The sequence below is a fragment of the Cebus imitator genome, unplaced genomic scaffold (assembly GCF_001604975.1).
Source record: "Cebus imitator isolate Cc_AM_T3 unplaced genomic scaffold, Cebus_imitator-1.0 Scaffold548, whole genome shotgun sequence".
Classification (NCBI taxonomy): Eukaryota; Metazoa; Chordata; class Mammalia; order Primates; family Cebidae; genus Cebus; species Cebus imitator.
The window spans coordinates 778,644-796,759 of record NW_016107863.1 but is presented as its reverse complement, the minus strand read 5'-3'; the positions used below and the strand labels follow the sequence as shown (position 1 = coordinate 796,759).

The 18,116-nt window shown below is 42.9% G+C and overlaps 1 protein-coding gene across 10 annotated transcripts in view; it reads left to right on the top strand.

Moving 5' to 3' along the window:
- The window catches only part of HECW1 (HECT, C2 and WW domain containing E3 ubiquitin protein ligase 1), a 453,917-nt gene that overhangs the window by 399,787 nt on the left and 36,014 nt on the right, over positions 1 to 18,116 (top strand). For 9 of the 10 annotated variants that reach the window (XM_017515382.2, XM_017515378.2, XM_017515385.2 and 6 more), the window contains one exon: positions 545 to 697. In XM_017515382.2, the coding sequence (XP_017370871.1) occupies positions 545 to 697 (153 nt within the window). Of the gene's footprint in view, positions 1 to 544; positions 698 to 5,302; positions 5,852 to 18,116 lie in introns of those variants that run through there. The other variant, XM_037733812.1, reaches the window with a different exon arrangement.

The following is an 18,116-nucleotide window of genomic DNA, read 5'->3' as shown; positions in this document are numbered from 1 at the left end:
GCACATGTATACAATAGAACTTCATGCCAAACTTTTCATATCATTTCAATGATTTCATGGGAAACTAGCTCAACCATGAAGGGCAAGCCCATGTAGCGGGTGTTTCAAAATTAACTTGTAAGCCTTTTTAGTCCACCCACATCACACACACACACACACACACACACACACACACACACGCATGCACACATTCACTGTTGCAGGAAATTCTTCTATGTGTCCCACAACAAAGGCCTTGTGTTTCATGGGCCAGCTGTGTGTTTCAGCTCAGAGGTGTTAGATGATCAAAAGAAAACATTAAGGAAAGCTGCCTTAAGGGTTTATCCATGGACATCTGGTTAAGAAACATCTCCAAACCAATTACTGCACCCTCATTTTCTACAGCAAATTGATACTTCCACTGGAATTCACTCCAAAGAATAGAGGCTGCTCTCGGCTTTCCCCAGCACCCAACTCTGAAAGGGCCCACTAGAATCTGGGTGACAACAGGTCCTTCCACCTCCGAGCATAGAATGAGCTTCCTGGACCTCTGCTTTCTTTGCAGCCTGGACTACAGTGGTCCCTCGCGGGAGTTCTTCTTCCTTCTGTCTCAGGAGCTCTTCAATCCTTACTATGGACTCTTTGAGTACTCGGCAAATGATACTTACACGGTGCAGATCAGCCCCATGTCCGCATTTGTAGAAAACCATCTTGAGTGGTAAGCTCTATAATGTTCACTTTCTTGTGTTTGAAAGTTCTCCTCTTTCTTAGTCAGAATTCAGCAGCATTTCTCAGAGGCCACTGTGTTTAGAGCAGTAGCCAGATGTTATGAAGGATGATGAGAGTGAATGACAGAGCCCAAGTAGGAAGACTCTGTTAGTCTTCACCCAGAACACACGATGAATTTACCAAGGATACTGACAATATGTCAACTGCAAAATGATGTGAGAAAGAATAATTGCCTAATGAGAAGACTCTAAGATCAGTAGACATAAGTCATGAATGTTGATAATTTTACTAAAATTATAAGGTTCCCAGTGGAGGCTTCATGGAGGTATTTTTGGGTTTGAAATTCCTTGACCTTGGACCAATGACTTTAGCACTGTGGACACCGGCTTCCGCATCTTACTGTAAAATATGGCTGTTAGGTCAGGTGATCTCTATGCATTCTTCTGACTTGAAAATCCAGTACATCTTTGGTTCCTGGGTTGTCTGCTGTTGAGGTGTTCTATTACCACTTACTGATATATGTAAGAAGATTGGTATCAGTCAACGCTGCGCAGTTTTGTGGGTACAGATGTGGGTATTAGAGGTCTCCAGAAAGCTGCTGGGACATTTGGGATGCAGGCACTTTCCTGCTGCATCACCACATGCCTGATTTGAAAATTACCCCTGCTCTGACTTCAGGAGCTCCTGCATGTGAGAGGGAAATGAGTCCAGGAGATGGCTAATGTGGGTTCTTCTCTGACATGGCTTATTTATGCTGCTGTTGAAGGGAGCCATTGGGGTGACGCCTGGGCCGGCTGGTCTTAAAGCCCAAGCTCCTATAGTTTGGCTATAGAGCATCAGTATAACCCACCTGTGCTAAGGCTTCCGGACACGGCACATGCCTTCTCTCCAGATGCACTCCCAGCCCTGAAGTTCTTGAGCTAAGGTAGAGTGAGTGCACATCAAGGGTTTGGCACAAGATGAAACAAAATGTGCCCTTTGCAGCCCCAGAATGTGTGAATAAATGGATGGTGGGGCAGAGCAGGCAAGTCACTGCAGAAGGGCTCGAGAATGGAATCTGCCTCTCACTGAGCTCACATTCAGGCAGGCTCCATTCTGATGGTAGAGAGTGCTATGACTTGTAACACAGGAATACACACAGACACAGATTATACCTAATACAGTCCCTCAACTCTCCTTAGTTTGTGAGCATGACATTGAGGATGGTGTCTTAGAGGTCATGAATTAGAATTGGCAATCAACAGAGAAATATTTTCATCAAATATCTTACCATATAAGACTATGTTAGGTAGTGTGAGGAATAACTTCACTAATTTAACAGTTACAAATTAAGCACATACTGTGTGCTGGGAGGATACAAACATGAAACGAGCAAGGTCTCACCACTCAAAGAGGCTAGTGTGAGGAACACATGAGTCAGCCATCAATTACAATACAATAGCTTAAATGCTCAGTTATACACACATATGCACATGTGGGCATGTGTTTGCCTGAGATACATAGATAAGCCTGAGAATTGTATTCAATCACAAGGGAAATACATCTCTCTCTGTCCAAGGTAGGGGGTCAGGGAGCGGGGAGTGGAGTCTGTGAATCTTACAAAAAGAGGGGACAGTGGCATAGGACATCAGGGACAAGCATTACGGTGGGATGAACGGGACCCGACGTTTGAAGAAAACATTGGTGTCACGCACGTTTCAGTGCGGCCACAAAATAAGGCCACAGGCGAAGGCCTGATGGGAAGCACAGATGATACTTGTGGCCCGCACTTGGCTGGACTTCCTGCTGAGAGTGGCCTCCATCGTTTTCCACAATGACTGTGCCTCGCCTGCTGCCCAGTCCCTGCAATCAAACTGGCTTTGTGGGCTTCTGCTCATTCAGGCATTGCAGGGCTGAAGAGGCTCTGTGGATGTGTCTGTTACACTTTATCCCATTGAGGAAGGAAATTGTGTGATACAGGGATTTTGCAAGAATTACCAAAGTTGTCTGGATGGATCCCTGATGAGGGCTTGGCAGTGCCTGCCCTCGAGATGCAGGTTAACCGCTGTGTCCTTTGCTAGAGGACTTGGCCCCACACTAAGTATGCTGACTTTCATCCGCTGATGTTCCCATTCATGTGGAGAGTATTTGTGATGCACCCTGGAAACACAATTGCAGGTACTTTTCTGAGCCGACTAGCAATCTAACCTGAGCCTGTGGTGATGAGATTTCCTTCATCGCCACTCTGGATGCCGCTGACTTGTGATGAAATGGGCAGGGAACTCCCCTCTGATGTAAAGCTCCAACTCTGAATGCCTCAGTCCCGAGAGTCCTCAGCCTGGCATGCGAAACAACCCCCGCACCTCCACGGGGTCAGAGATCAGATTGTATCATGACCCACTATGTGGAGTCATACTTTTCTTCTCTTATCAGTGGCTCCAAATTCCTGAGCAAGGGAAACTGGTTTTCTTTGCACAGAGCCACAGCTGACTGAACGTAAGCCACCTGGGTAGAATCTCATTTAGTTTTGAACAGGAAGCTCTGATCAGCTTTGGGACATCTTAACAAAACCGTGATGCTGCAGTTATTCCTTTTGTTTACTTTCATATCATAAGCCATCCTTGTACCATGTGGCAAATAGATTAACAAACAAAACATGCAGGTTTCTATCTCGTGCCCCTGAGCGTCTCATTAAGCTCTCTGCCCAGCATTTTAGCAAAAGGAGGCTAGGAGAGCCCAGATCTGGTGATGTGGCTGTGGGTATTTTGCACAAAATGCTGGCAGTGTGTGGGAGCTGTGACACCCACCTGAAGACCTGTCGCTGTCAATCCTGCAGGCTGCAGGTCCATGACATTCAGGAAACCAGACTCCTGAGTCCTCAAAGCTGATTGCCCATGACCGGTGCCAGTGGCTGCCTCTTAGCCACCCACAGGGTGGGCGTGGCTGCCGCTGATCTGGGATGGGTGTCAGGTGCTCCTTCCTCCCTCCCAGGGAGTTCATCAGGAGATTCTTGGGGGCTGTGAAGGGGATGATAATCATCACAGCTTGTGTATCACTCATGAGGAAATGGAGGGACTGACAGATTACAAGGCTGTTTATGGGCATAGCCTTGACTTTGTAAAGCAGAACATTGTCCCTTGACACAGGACAAGCCAGGGCAGGATTCGGCCTGCGTGGGGTACAGAGGTGTCTTCGTGGACACCGACACCCTGCCCACCTCCCTTCACTCTGGAATCAGAGAAAAGCGTGACCACAGACCCGAAATAAACATGGAAAACACAGGTCAGCTTCAAAAGCTGTTGTTTTTCCAAAAATAGAAATTTTATTCTCTAGTAAGGCATATCAGCAAATGCTGTGAAATTGGCATTTATATTTTATAAAATTTATAAATGTATAAAATGCTGATGAGCTAAATGAACCAATTTTGTACTGCGGAGCATAATTTTATAGGTTATCATAATCATTAATAAAAATTAGATGAATTTACAAGTCAATTGCTTGTAGGCTAGTGAAATAGTGAAATGACTGGAATTTTCCCTTAACGGGAAGAATTATTACCACTTAACATACACACATTTAATACTGATTGGTTTGCTATAGAGGAATAACTGAGAAACCAAATGCACTAACTAGAGTTTATATGAATGTTTTAACACAGCTGCTCTTACGTGATTATATTTTTTAATGCCTAACAAAAATCCATTATAAGGCTTCAAAGGATTAAACGTCACTCAGGATTGACACGGTGGAAGCAGCATCTTTGCAGTGGTCAATTTTATCTTTTTTCGTATTCCGCTTCTTTATCCTTCGCTGACCTTCTTCTGTGTACTACACTCTTACACATTTTGTCTGAGTTCTCTCTAAAAAATAAGCTCTATCGGAGCAGAGACACTTTTGTCTTATTTTACTCTAGCACAATGCCTGGCACTTTGAGGTGTTCAGAACATCTCCCTGACCCCCGGGTGCATAAATGAGTATTAGTCCACAAGTCACACCAGTCTCTTCCTTGTATCAGGATTAAGATTCATAGAGTGCCCCTTCCTGCCATATGCAGTTAATTGCTGAAAGTTCACACTTTCCTGGATTGTCTGTGTTTTAAAGCCCTTGCAAAGTCAGTGATAAATGCACATGTCCCTTAAGAGCTTTACACTCTGGGAACCTGCTCTGCACAACGCCTGAATGCTGCTTGTTACTGAAGGAAGACCCCCTCCTCCTTCTCACACTGCACCTGCTCCTGCAGCGGCCACTTCCAGGCTAGCCACTGCCCGAAAACATCAATGGAGAAGCCCCTGACACTGTGTCCTTCCCCTGAAAGCTCCCCTTTGAGAGAAGGTATTTGACATTCTGGGCTTCCTGCTCGTTGTGTGTGGGCTTTGTATCCACTGGAATAGAGCCAGCTTAATCAGAAGCCCTAGCAGGACATCATGATTCCACCCACTTCCTTTCTTTCTAGTCCAGTGTTAAGAGATACCAATATGAATAAATATAGTGAAAATTCTGTGTTACACATGTTGAACAAACAGGGAAAAAAAGTTGGTGTGTTTTTCTTTTTTTGTTTGTTTTGTTTGTTTTTTTTGTTTCTTTTTCATTTTGTTTTGCTGCCTTTGGCCAAAAGAGACTTTCTGCAATTGCTATTTTGTTACTTATTTGTATGACTGACTTCCAAACTGAAAGGACGTTGTCAAAGTCAGCAGTGATAATATTCAGGCCAAGAAGAGAGAGGAGATGGAGTCGGAAGAGCTCTTTCAAAATTGGAGCATATAAGGGACCACCCACGGACACTGTGGTCACTTGTGGACACAGCCCCTGCCAGACCTGGCCGTAGCAGGACAAAGCTGGAAATAACACTCTCAGTCAACACTCCTCTTCCATCCTCCAGTCGCATCGGCCAAACCCAACCATAAACCAGAGGACATAGGCTCTCCAGACACTGCAACCCACAGTGGCCAGTCCCCAGGTCACAGAGTAGGACAGAAAAAGATGGGAAATTGGTGGGTGGTGGGACAGCAGAGAATGGACAATAACCACAAGAGTCTATACAATGCAGGATATTCAAAGCATCCACCAGAAATCTTACAATTTACAAAACAGTATGTGTCTGTTGTATGTGTCTTTGATAACAGAAGTCTTGAAATACTATTCAAAATTTCTTTTTTTTTTTTTCTTTGCGATGAAGTTTTGCTCTTATCCCCCAGGTTAGAGTGCAGTGGTACAAGGCGGGCTCACTGCAACCTCCACCTTCCCGGTTCAAGCGATTCTTCTGCCTCAGACTGCAGAGTAGCTGGATTTCACGCCCAGCTAATTTTTGTATTTTTAGTAGAGATGGGGTTTCACCATGTTGGCAGGCTGGTCTTGAACTCCTGACTTCAGGTGATCCACCCACCTTGGCTTCCCAAAGTGCTGGGATTACAGGAGTGAGTCAATGCGCCTGGCCTATTCCAAATTTCGTATATTAATTCTTTGTTTATGATGATGTCACTTGCATATTGATGAGGCACTCATAAGCTACTCTTTTTATCCTTTCCATATTTATTGTATCCTGATTTTCTATCTTTAGGGCTACAGAATTTAATAATTAAACCAAATAATGAAGGATCCATTGAGAACTTACTAATATGCCAGGCACTGTTCTAGACACATTTGTCTAACAACATTATAACCCAGATGCTGAGTGACCTAACTTTAACAGATGAGGAAAATGAGGTGCAGACATCAACAAAGCCACAGAGATAGTCGAGGACCAGGCAGGAATTGGAACTCAGGTATCATGGCTCTAGCATCAGAATCCAGCCCCCATACAAAGATAAAGGCATATATAAAATTGGGCAAATTAAAAATACAGTGTGACCAACTCTGTGCATACCTCTATTATAGTCCTTATTACATTGTATTATAAAAATTAGATACAAGGAACTTTGGAAAAATTGGCTGGCAGAAAAGAGAAGCAGGGAATTCTAGATGGAAGGCCCAGCATTCACACGATGTTGGTTTGGTGTGGCCTCAGAAGAGAGAAAGAGGCTGGAAAGGTATCCTGTGTTGGATAGGGAAAAGCATTTGACGGCATTCCAGGGAGTTTGGGTTTGGTCATGAAGATGGCAATGACAGGAAGCAGGCATGTTGTTAAGCATAATAGAAGCGCCTGATCAGATCTGCATTTAAAATCAGAAAGTCAACTGTGGTGATAAGTGGAAGATGAACTGCAGTGGGTAATAGGGGTGTCATTTAAGAGGCTATTGAAATAGTTGTTGGAGGAAAGATTAAAGAATCAAAATAGGGCAGAAGCAGCAGAAACAAAGATTTTTTTTGAAGGAGCATGAATAACAGTGAACAAAACTTGGTGATAGATTATAAATGATGGGAGGTTAAGTATATGACAAGCTAAATAGCTTAAAATGACACCAGTGATCACCTGAAATTCTACGAAATACTTATCAGTACAAAGACGCCTTTTAAAAAATCAATCTACCATTCCTTCTTTATGTAGTACCTTCTATTTTAAATGATACTTCTTTATAATCTGAATCAGCCAGTTTATAGTAGTACACTCCCAGATGCTGTGAGATTTGTTATTTCAACATTTTTAATATTTATCAAAACTTCATGTCATTGGAAACTCCTCACTTACTTGCTACAAAATTATATATAAGAAAGTACCGAGTAAAAATGCTGGCATATTTTGAATGGAGGCATAAAAAGCAAAACTGTAAATGAATTGTGAAAGGTCCAAATTTATTTTTATGTCTAATACGATACATGAATGTTGCAAATGCTTATAGTTTCAAACTATTATGTTTAAATAGGAAAGATTCACATTTAAATTCAAACATTCCCTTCTCTAAGGGTCTTTCCTGAGCACTCAGTTTAAAATAGTGCACCCATAACTTTCCAACTTAACATCTTTAATATGTTGACTGAATTTATCACTATATAAATAAAGTAATAATATGCTTAGGCCAGGCTCAGTGGCTCACGCCTGTAATCCCAGCACTTTGGGAGGCTGAGGCAGGAGGATCATGAGGTCAGGAGATCGAGACCATCCTGACTAACACAGTGAAACCCCATCTCTGCTAAAAATACAAAAAAAAATAGCCAGGCGTGGTGGCATGTACCTGTAGTCCCAGCTACTCGGGAGGCTGAGGCAGGAGAATCGCTTGAACCTAGGAGGCAGAGGCTGCAGTGAGCCAAGATTGTGCCACTGCACTCCAGCCTGAGCGAGAGAGCAAGACTCCATCTCAAAAATAAATAAATAAATAAATATAAATGTGTGTGTGTGTGTGTGTGTGTGTGTGTGTGTGTATGTATGTTTATAATTTGTTGTCATTTCTTCCTGAAAATGTAAGCTGAGTGAGACCAGAGTCTTGCCTGTAGCTTTCCTAGTCACAAACTTGGCACTCAGTAAATATGTGTGGAAGGAAGGAAGGAAAAAAAAGAAAGGAGTGAGGGAAGAAGAGAGGATGGACAGATAGGTGGATGGTTGAATGGAAGGATGAATGAATGGGATACTTCTCAGGTAAAACTTCTTGGTTAATGAGAGTTTTTTTATCTCATTTCAATTTTTAATTCAGAATATGTGAACTAAAAATAAGTACAAACAGGAAAGAAAAAAGTAAATTTGAAGCTTTTCACTCATTGCTGAGTATCATTTACGCTTCTACCAACTATTCTTTCTGAAATCACTACTGAAAATTCTTTTTATGTCCCAATCTTTCTGAATGTCACTTTTCCCGGAGCAAATCTAAGATGCCCTAAAGTCTAAACAATTGAAATAGGTCAGTTTCTCCTCTATTTCTAGGAAGAATTACCAGAGCCTCAGACACATTTTGTTTGTCTTACGTACAGTTATGTTTCAGTTAACGACAGGGTTTCTTCTGAGAAATGCATCACTAAGCAATTTTATAATTGTGTGAACATACAGAGTGGAATTACACAAACCTAGACAGGAGAGCCTACCGCACACCTATGCTCTATGATATAGCCTATTGCTCTTGGGGAACAAGCCTGCATGACATGCTACTATACTGAATACTGTAGGCAATTGTAACACAATAACAAGTATTTGTGCATCTCAACATAGCTAAAAAAAGAAAAGGTACAGTAAAATTATTGTATAAAACATAAGGAATGGTACAGCTGTATAGGGCAGCTCTGTTATAATCTTTTGAGACCACCGTCCTATATGTGGTCCATCGTTAACTGAAATGTGGTTACGTGGCACATGCCTGCGCTAACATGTATCATTTTTAAGAAATGACTACGTTATGAGTCACTCTTTACATAATTGTCAGTGTGAGAAGGATTTTCATAGCCAGATTTCAGATCCGATGCTGTTAATCAGTTTCTCTGCAGCCACCAGAAAGTCTATGTGCTCATTTAAGTCTGTGGTGGTGACAAATCTAACCTTATGGGTGTCACAATGAGACATTTTACCACCTCTCAAACCAAAATTTCCAAGATGGCCCCAAGGTCCTTTGCTAATTGCAAAATAAATAGATTCCCCTGCCGCCTCCTGCCCCAGACCCGACCTCTCTCCCTTCCCAAGCAGATACTACCTGGGTGGTAAAAATCTGTTTTCAGGCCTTTAGCAAGGGGAAGTAGGGGAGGAGGGAAGCTCTTTTATGCATGTTTAGAGTTTGGCCAAGTGGGTATTAAGTGTAATTGTAGAGTTTTATGGAACTTAAGTAGTCCTGGATAACACACTTTAAATATCCCTTGCTACATCTGCAGAGTCTTGAATTAGTAGGTAGAAACCACAATATTATGAGATCCCACTGGGTGTCTCATGGCCCTTCAACCTCCCTCCCAGGGCTCTCCTGACAGAAGAGCTCAGTGTGGACTTTTGATCTGAGTTTAAGATCGGGTAAGCTCCAGCTCCAGCCCTACCCCTAACAACAATTCCTGGGTTCTCTCATGAACACCTACAAGAGCTTTGCAGACCCCATCTCTGGCTGGATCTCAGTAGCCTCCCTTTCAATGCTCAAAGAAGCTATGGGGCAAAAAATAGAAGAGAAGTCACCATAGAATGTGCAGGAGTGGTTGGGACTCTGCCTGTCCTATTTCTGAACCCAGCTTTCTTCAGAACTTGTGAGAAACTTCCAGTAGGAAAAGAATTAAGTATTTAGTTAATGATGCCAGTACTGTATCTGGGTATGCAACCAAAGGAAAATGATGTTAGATGCCTCTCTACTTTGAAAACACATGAAAAAAAGGAATAAAATTTCTTCAGGAAAATCGAGGTGAATTTATGCATATGCTAGAACATAAACATATTGAGAACATAAAATGAACTCAAGAAACCTTGAATGGTAGAGACCTTTATAATCAGCAATCAATCTTTTTAATCAACAACTAGAATCTACAAAAGAAAAGATGGGCTGGGCACAGTGGTTCACACCTGCAATCCCATAACTTTGGGGGGCCGAGGAGGGTGGATCACATGAGGGCAAGAGTTTGAGACCATGCTGGCCAACATGGTGAAACCCTATTTCTACTAAAATACAAAAAATTAGCCAGGCCTGGTGGTACATGCCTGTAGTCCCAGCTACTTGGGATACTAAGGCAGGGGAATCACTTGAACCTTGGAGGTAGAAATTGCAGTGAGCCAAGATTGCGTCGCTGTTCTCCAGCCTGGCGGCAGAGCAAGACTCCATCTCAAAAATAAATAAATAAATAAATAAAATAAAGTTAGCTCATAGAAACTAAAGCTCTAATATTCAGGACTTTTTTAATAACAGGTAATATTTATTGAGTCCTTACTTTGGGCCAGGCATTTTTGCAAAGGCTCTACATGAATTACATATCCTGTTATAATTCTCTATTTTACAAATGAGGAAACTGATACCCATAGAGGTTTAAACCTGCCCAAGATAACAGCTAGTAAGTGGCAGAGGTAGGTAACAACACATGCAGCCTGACTCTGGAGGGCAGACTTTTAAAAGCTATGCTGGACTGCCTCACAAAACACACAGGTGTGTTTATTTCAGCATTGTTTGTAAAGACACAAACCTAGAAGCATTGCAGATGTCCATCAGCAGGGAAATGGTTAAATTCGTTATAGCAGATCCATGCTGCGCAGTCATATGGGACATAAAAAGGACTGAATTGGAACCTTCCCAGGTGATGGAGAGAGATTTCTTCAAGATACTGTCGAGAGAAGAAAAGCAGAAAAGCATGAAGAATGCAATTCAAAAACTGAAAAATTGTAACCCCAAACCTGAGTGTATATAGCTAGAGATACATCAATATACATATATTAGTATACGATTGTATGGTTTGGATGAAAAATATGGAAAGGCACATTTTAGATTATCAATATGGGTCACAGGAGATAAGCCAAGGTGACGAGGAGCCAGCCAAGCCAGAAGAAACCAAAATCTGAATAAAAATTACGTCTGTGTCTAAAAAATAAATAAATCTCTTACAGCTAAGACACCATTTGGTACAAATGTCTTAGCTTAATTATTAGTGGGAAACAAGTGTCTTAGATAGACATTCATCAATGCACTATTCTTATCGCCTGAGGACTTGATGCTGGGTTCTACAAACTGTTCCACACATGAGCTCCTGGCATATTGTAATTGCCTCATGTACATGGTATGACTATGCTCACCCTATCCCTGGGCTGTTCCCTTCTTTATCTCATTTTGCCATTTACCCCCCCTTTATTCGGCACAGAAATCTTTACTAATTCCCCACTGTCTACAAAATGGAGCCTCGATTCCTCGGACTCTCAAGACAGCCAAAGCACGAAGACCACCTGCCTTGAAACACCATCTGCCTCTCCGAGGCAGCTCCTCCTCTGCCCTCCCCACACCTCCTTAGGCTTCACTCTGCACCCACACATGCGGGATTGCTTCTTCCGATCCTCTTCTCTCATTTACATGGGCCCAAATTTCCCACCCTGAAAATCCACCTAAAATACTGCGCAGTTCCTTCATGATTTCTTCATGCTTTCCTGAACCTTCTCAAGACAAATATGTTCACCTTCTCTTGAGTCCTTTTAAGAAACAAAGGTTTTCAAACCCTTTTAGCTGGAACCTTGTTCTCCCATCTAGAACAGATGAAAGCGGAGCCAGGCCCCAGCAAGGAGGAGAGGCAGCTGTCCACTGAGCCCTCGGGCTCTTTCTTCTCCCCATCTCTATGCTTCTGTGCAAAATAACTTGAGAAAGCACTGCTCTGATCTACTGTCTGCATCTCTCCTTCCATCCCTCCCTGGCCACTCTGTGTTCTAAGGATTTGTGTTAGCTTTGAAACTGGATCGGGGTGTGTTCGGGTTTGCCCTCTGCAACCAGCGTGGTTTCTGGCCTGCAGGCAGCACCCTTCAGGTCTTGAGGCAAGTGCCACACAGCAAAAGGCAAACCCAGGTTTCATGCCCGCTCCAACTCTCAGTAGACCCTTGGCAGCTTTCTTAACCTATCTGAGTCTCAGCTTCCTAGTTCATTAAAAGGACATAAGAGTGCCTGCTGTGGTTTGAATGATGTGTCCCCCAGAATTCAGACGTTGAAACTTAATCACCAATGTGATGATATTAAGAGGTGGGGCCTTTAAGAAATGATTAAACAATGAGGACAGAGTCCTCATGAATGGGAGTAGGGTCCTTATAACAGGCCTTCAGAGAGTGAGTTTACCTGCTAGGTACAGTACCACCACCACCACGACCACCCCCAGTTGTCACAACTAAAAATGTTTCCATTGCCATAATTCTCCTAGGAGGCAAAATCACTCTGTTTAGAACCACTGGTTTCATGATGGAAGACTGGAAAAAGAAAAGGTTACAGCAAAATTTTTGCAGGATTAAAAGTATTTCTGCAAACCTAGAGTTTTAGGAAAATGTTTTCAATCTTGGAATACGTTTTTGCTGTGACTTGAATGTATGTGATTTTCCAAAATTCATAGGTTGGAACTTAACCCCCAAGGTGATGGTATTAAAAAGTGAGGACTTGGCTGGGTGCCCTGGCTCATGCCTGCACCATGCACTTTGGGAGGCCAAGGCCTCAACACTTTGGGAGGCCAAGGCGGGTGCCTCACCTGAGGTCAGGAGTTCAAGACCAGCCTGACCAACATGGTGAAACCCTGTCTCTACTAAAAATACAAAACTTAGCTGGACATGGTGGTACGTGCCTGTAATCTCAGCTACTCAGAAGGGTGAGGCAGGAGAATTGCTTAAACCTGAGAGGTGGAGGTTGCAGTGAGCCGAGATCGCACCATTGCACTCCAGCCTGGGCAACAAGACTGCAACTCCATCTCAAAAAAAAAAAAAAAATTGGAAGAAGAAGTGAGGCCTTTGGGAAAGTGAGTAAGTCCAGAGGGCTTCACCCTTGTGAATGAGATCAGTGCCTTTATAAAAGAGGTGGAAGGGTGTGCCCTAGTCCCTTTTGCTCTTCTCATTCTGCCATTTGAGGATACAGCAAAGTGTCCATTAGAAGCAGAGAAAAGCCCTTACCAGACACTAAATCTTTTGGCACCTTTATCCTGGATTTCTCAGCCTTCAGAGCTGTGAGAAATAAATTTCTATTATTTGTCAATTACTCAGGCCATGGTATTTTGTTATAGCCACAAGGATGGACTAAGACACTCATATATTAGACCTCTCTGGTTATTGAACCAGCGTCACTGAGCCACAGACTTTAGTTCTCAAATCTATTTGGCAAGTGAAGAACTTACTTTAAGTAATGACCTTCAAGTAATGGCCAGGTGAGAGCCTCGGTGCAGTCAGCCCACTGAGTTCATGTTCTGAGTCCCTGCTAGTCCATCCAGAAGAGAGTCCCCCACATGCTGTCATCGTTTGCTTCCCAAGACAGTTGCCTCCTGGACCTAGTCAGAGGGAAACGCTCAGACAGAAGCCACGCCTCTGTCTCCAGCCATAAGTGGGCTGCTGGAAGGATTCTCACACAGTTGCTGTGGCTCTTCATGAAGGCGGGAGGTTAGCTGTGTCCCCGGGGTGCTGTCACCTGCCCTGCAATAGCCACCTCACCCTCCAAGCAGGCCTGCAGCTGTAATGCAGGAGTTCCAGATGCCATGCCTCAGTCCTCCCACAGGCCAAGAGGGAAAAATTACAAAGCAAGCCACTGGTGGGGATGCCAGGGCCCACACCAAACCCACTATTAGCTGTGGAGACAGGAGACTCGCCTACGGCCAAACCCTGAACTCAGCCCACAAGAATGTGCACAGAGCACAGGGAATGAAAGCAATGCTGGCCTTGGTGTAAAGCCAGGAGCAGGGAAATGGGATTCTGCCAGGAGGACAGCAAGCTGCAAAGAATCAAAACGCCGCTTCCCTAATAGTTATTCCAAAAACAGCCCCACGGTGGGGATGATATTGTTGGTGCTTCCCCTTACTCTTTGTACTGCATGTTCACTTTCCAAAGGTAATTCTGCTCGGTGTGTTTGTTTGTTTGTTTGTTTGTTTGTTTGTTTTGAGACAGAGTTTCACTCTTGTCGCCCAGGCTGGAGTGCAGTGGCGTGATCTCAGCTCACTGCAACTTCCTCCTCCTGGGTTCAAGCGATTCTTCCACCTCAGCCTCCCGAGTAGCTGGGATTACACGTGTGAGCCACCAGGCCTGGCTAATTTTTGTATTTTTAGTAGAGAGAGGGTTTCACCATGTTGGCCAGGCTGGTCTTGAACTCCTGACCTCAGTGATTCACCTGCTCGGCCTCCCAAAGTGCTGGGATTACAGGCATGAACCAGCGCACTTAGCCTTCCTCAAATTCTTTAATACTGGCAACAAACAGCCCTGAAAACTGCCCTTTCTAGGAGCTTGGCTGTGTGGGGCCACTAGAAGAATGCAAGGCTTTTGAGGAGACAATGTCGGAAGAGAGAGAAAGTCTTAAATTAGAAGAGAGAGCAAACAGTGGATGGAACGAGAGCCCAGAGGAGGCAGGGAAAGGGCATGGATAGCCCAAGTGGAGAGATTAACTTTGAAAAGTGTCAGCCTCGGCAGGAGAATCGCTTGGACCCAGGTGGCAGAGGTTGCATTGAGCAGAGATCTCACCATTGCACTCCAGCCTGAGCAACAAGAGGGAAACTTGATCTCAAAAAAAAAAAAAAAAGAAAAAAGTCAGCCCCTTTTTCCTTGGGACTGAGAGAAATAAATGGCAAGTGTGGATTGCAGATGTATTTACTAATGAGAGAGGCACCCAAAGCAACAGCCAGAGGGAGGGAGAGGCTGGTGACATGAGGGGGATTAGATAAAAGGAAGACCCCCCCTAATTAGTGGGGTGTGAGGCGGCAAGGATGCATGTGCCTGCAGTTGGTGGTGTGAAAGTAGAGCCCTTCATACGCTCAGCTTTTATAAGAGACAAAGCCTTTGTCCTCCATCCCTTCTTCCAGTATCCGAGCAGAAAATGCAATGAGGGATGCCTAAGGCAAAAAACTTCACTTTTGACCTCCAGACTATGTTTTTCATCTTAAAAAAAAAAAAGGATGAGGGACTTGGAGTGGGTGGTTCTCAAATTTTAGTTGACAACTGCAGAATTTATTTTAAATGCAGATTTCCATAACCCACCCCACAGAGTGTGATCTTCAGACACCTAGATCTTAACAAGCACACCAGAGATTCAGATATCAATGGAAGGGTCACCCTGACCTTTGAGAAATTCTGCCTTAGATGCTAGCAGCGTCAAGAGACTTTCAAAGTGTGCAAGAAGAAAGCTGGCTGCTCATGCAGTTTTCACACTCTGAAATGAAATCTACCCCAGGCAGACACAACAGGTTTTCACTAGATTTTCTCAAACGTAAGAAGTTAGAAAATATGAAAGGCCCAAACCTGAAGGCCGTAACACTGGGTAAAGCCTGGAAACATACATTGTGTGGGAATGTCATGAAGGTCCTAATGTACTTAAATAATGAAGTTGAGAAAGGATAATTATTTTTAATTAATCAAAGGAGGATAAGGAAAGAGGGGTATCTTTGAGATGGGTTTCAAAAAATGTAATAGAACTTAGCAATTATGAAGTACTTTTCATCTTCAAAGAACTTATTAATGTTAAATTATTCTTTCTTTTCATTCTCCTGTGAGGTAAGTAAGCAAATATTAACATTATTATCCCTTATTTGTAGATGGGAAGAGAGGAGTGGAGAGGCTTTGACATGCCCATGCAGAGCTAAAATGGAAAGAACTTTTTTTTCACAAGTTCCTACTAGAGATTGTGGAGATCCAGGTTTGGGGCTATTGTTTCACCTCTAGCTCTTCTGTGTGCTCGTAATATTTGGGAAAAAAATTACCACAAAATTATGTAAAGCAACCATTAGTGGGAGGTGGAAGGAGTACCTGTGTCCTGTACAAGGAGAGGAAATGCTATTTACAAGTCTGCAAATTTCCCTAGTATATTAGGATTTAAACTGAGGACGTGTTCACGAGAATCAGAGTTAATTAACTTCAGCAGACTCTTTACATTATCTTATTTCATCATCCTAATATAAAATGGGACTTAAAAATTAGGCTTTATTTGTTGATTCAAAACTCTTTTTTATGAATATATTATGGCTTGATTGCACAAATGAACATCGATGCTGCCTGCCTTAGAAATTTGCTTTGAGGACAAAGGAAAGTGTAGCACTCTAGTAACAATATCAAGCCCAAGAATCAGTCGGATATATGGTCAGCATCGTGGCTGAGAAATTTTTAGGCTTGACTCTAAGTATAAAAATTAACAAAATTGGAACTATTATTTAAATTACTGAAAATGTACCTTCCACGAAATCAGTTCATTTCCCGATTATTTAAATGCCAAATAGAATGAACAGCATCAACATATTGCATTCAGGAGTCTTTTTGTCTGTTGGGAGAGGTTTAAAAAGCAAATTATCTGAAAGTATAGAGACGTCTTTCTGTTCAGCCCAATTTCATGAGAGGAGGGATGCATTCAGCGGGGTAGAGGGTAGAGAGTTTGACAGCAACAGAAACTAGAGTGACAGGAGGGGTGGGGCCCCGTGTAAACCACCTCACATGGGTTTTTCTCAATTAAGAATAACACAGCTGAAAAAAGTACTGAAATGGCATTGGCAGAGGTGGACCAGACACAGAAGTGCAGTCATAATCAAATCGAGAACAGAACCAAGGTAGCCCAGTGATCTCAGGATCTGAGAGGGGGAATGGTTGGTGGAGATGTATATAACCAATGATCAGGAAGATCATTGTGAAATGATACTGGTAATCACTGTAGGCCGCTAGGAAAGTGTGTGATGTAATCCAGGAGATGGATCCTCCACCCTAGGCAAGAACAGATCAGCCTTGGGACCTTTAGGGGTACAGAGGAGAGGGAAGGCTTCCCACTTTCAGATGATGAATAGCAAACAGAGGCTTCACTGGCTGTCCCTACTGTCCAGACTTCTAGGGACTTTCTCTTTATCATCTAATTTTAAAGAATATCAATTAATTCTGTTATCTAAAGGAAAATATCAGTAGCTAAATCTTCAAAACAATAAAGCATCATAGAACACGGTCACAAACCTCAATATTATGCTGATTTAGTATATGGTTTGGCTTACGCATTCCGTATTTTCCCTCTATGCAATTAATTTAGAACCAATTACTTAAATAGCTTCAAGTACTTCTGCTACTGATTGTATCAGTACATAGATCTTGTGTGGCGTGGCAACTTGATGTTGTCGGAGACATTGCTATTTTGCCAGTCATGTGAAAATTATAAAATGCTATGTCAGTTTAGACTCAGGTCATATTTAAATAATTACAACATCTTCCTGAAGCCTAATGTCACTAGATTGTACGCTCCATGGGAGCAGGAGGACATTGTCTATTATGCTCACTAAGTGTTCTAGCAGTTAGCACAGTACCTTGCATATGACAGGTAACTTATGATTTGTAGAAAGATTGAATGAATGGAAATTCTAAACATTGTTTGGCATACCTAAAGTAGACTTTTTTTTAACCTGACTCAGATTTATTGAAATATTGTGCATTGATTAATGTATCACACGTAAAAGAAAGACAATGGCACTTAAAGGGTCGATAAGGCAGTCTGGGTTCTGTCTGGAACACAATGGCATTGCCATTGCTGTATTCTCTGGTCTGAGTAGCTCAAGTAATTAAGTCTTCTAAACCTTCACCTTCCTGGATTATCCAGTTAGATGAAGATATAGCGAGGCCAGGTGCAGTGGCTCATGCCTGTAATCTCAACACTTTGGGAGGCCAAGGCAGGAAGATTGCTTGTGTCCAGGAGTTTGAGACCAGCCAGGGCAACATAGCAAGACCTGTCTCTACAAAAAATAAATTAGCCAGGTATGGTGGTGTGCACCTGTGGTCCCAGCTACTTGGGAGACTAAGGCGAGAGTATTGCTGGAGCCCCGGAGGTCAAGGTTGCAGTGAGCTGAGATCGCATCACTGTGTTCAGCCTGGGCAACAGAGTGAGACGCTGTCCCAAAAAGAAAAAAATTAGATGAATATACAGCAGGTTTCAGAGCACATTAGTTAT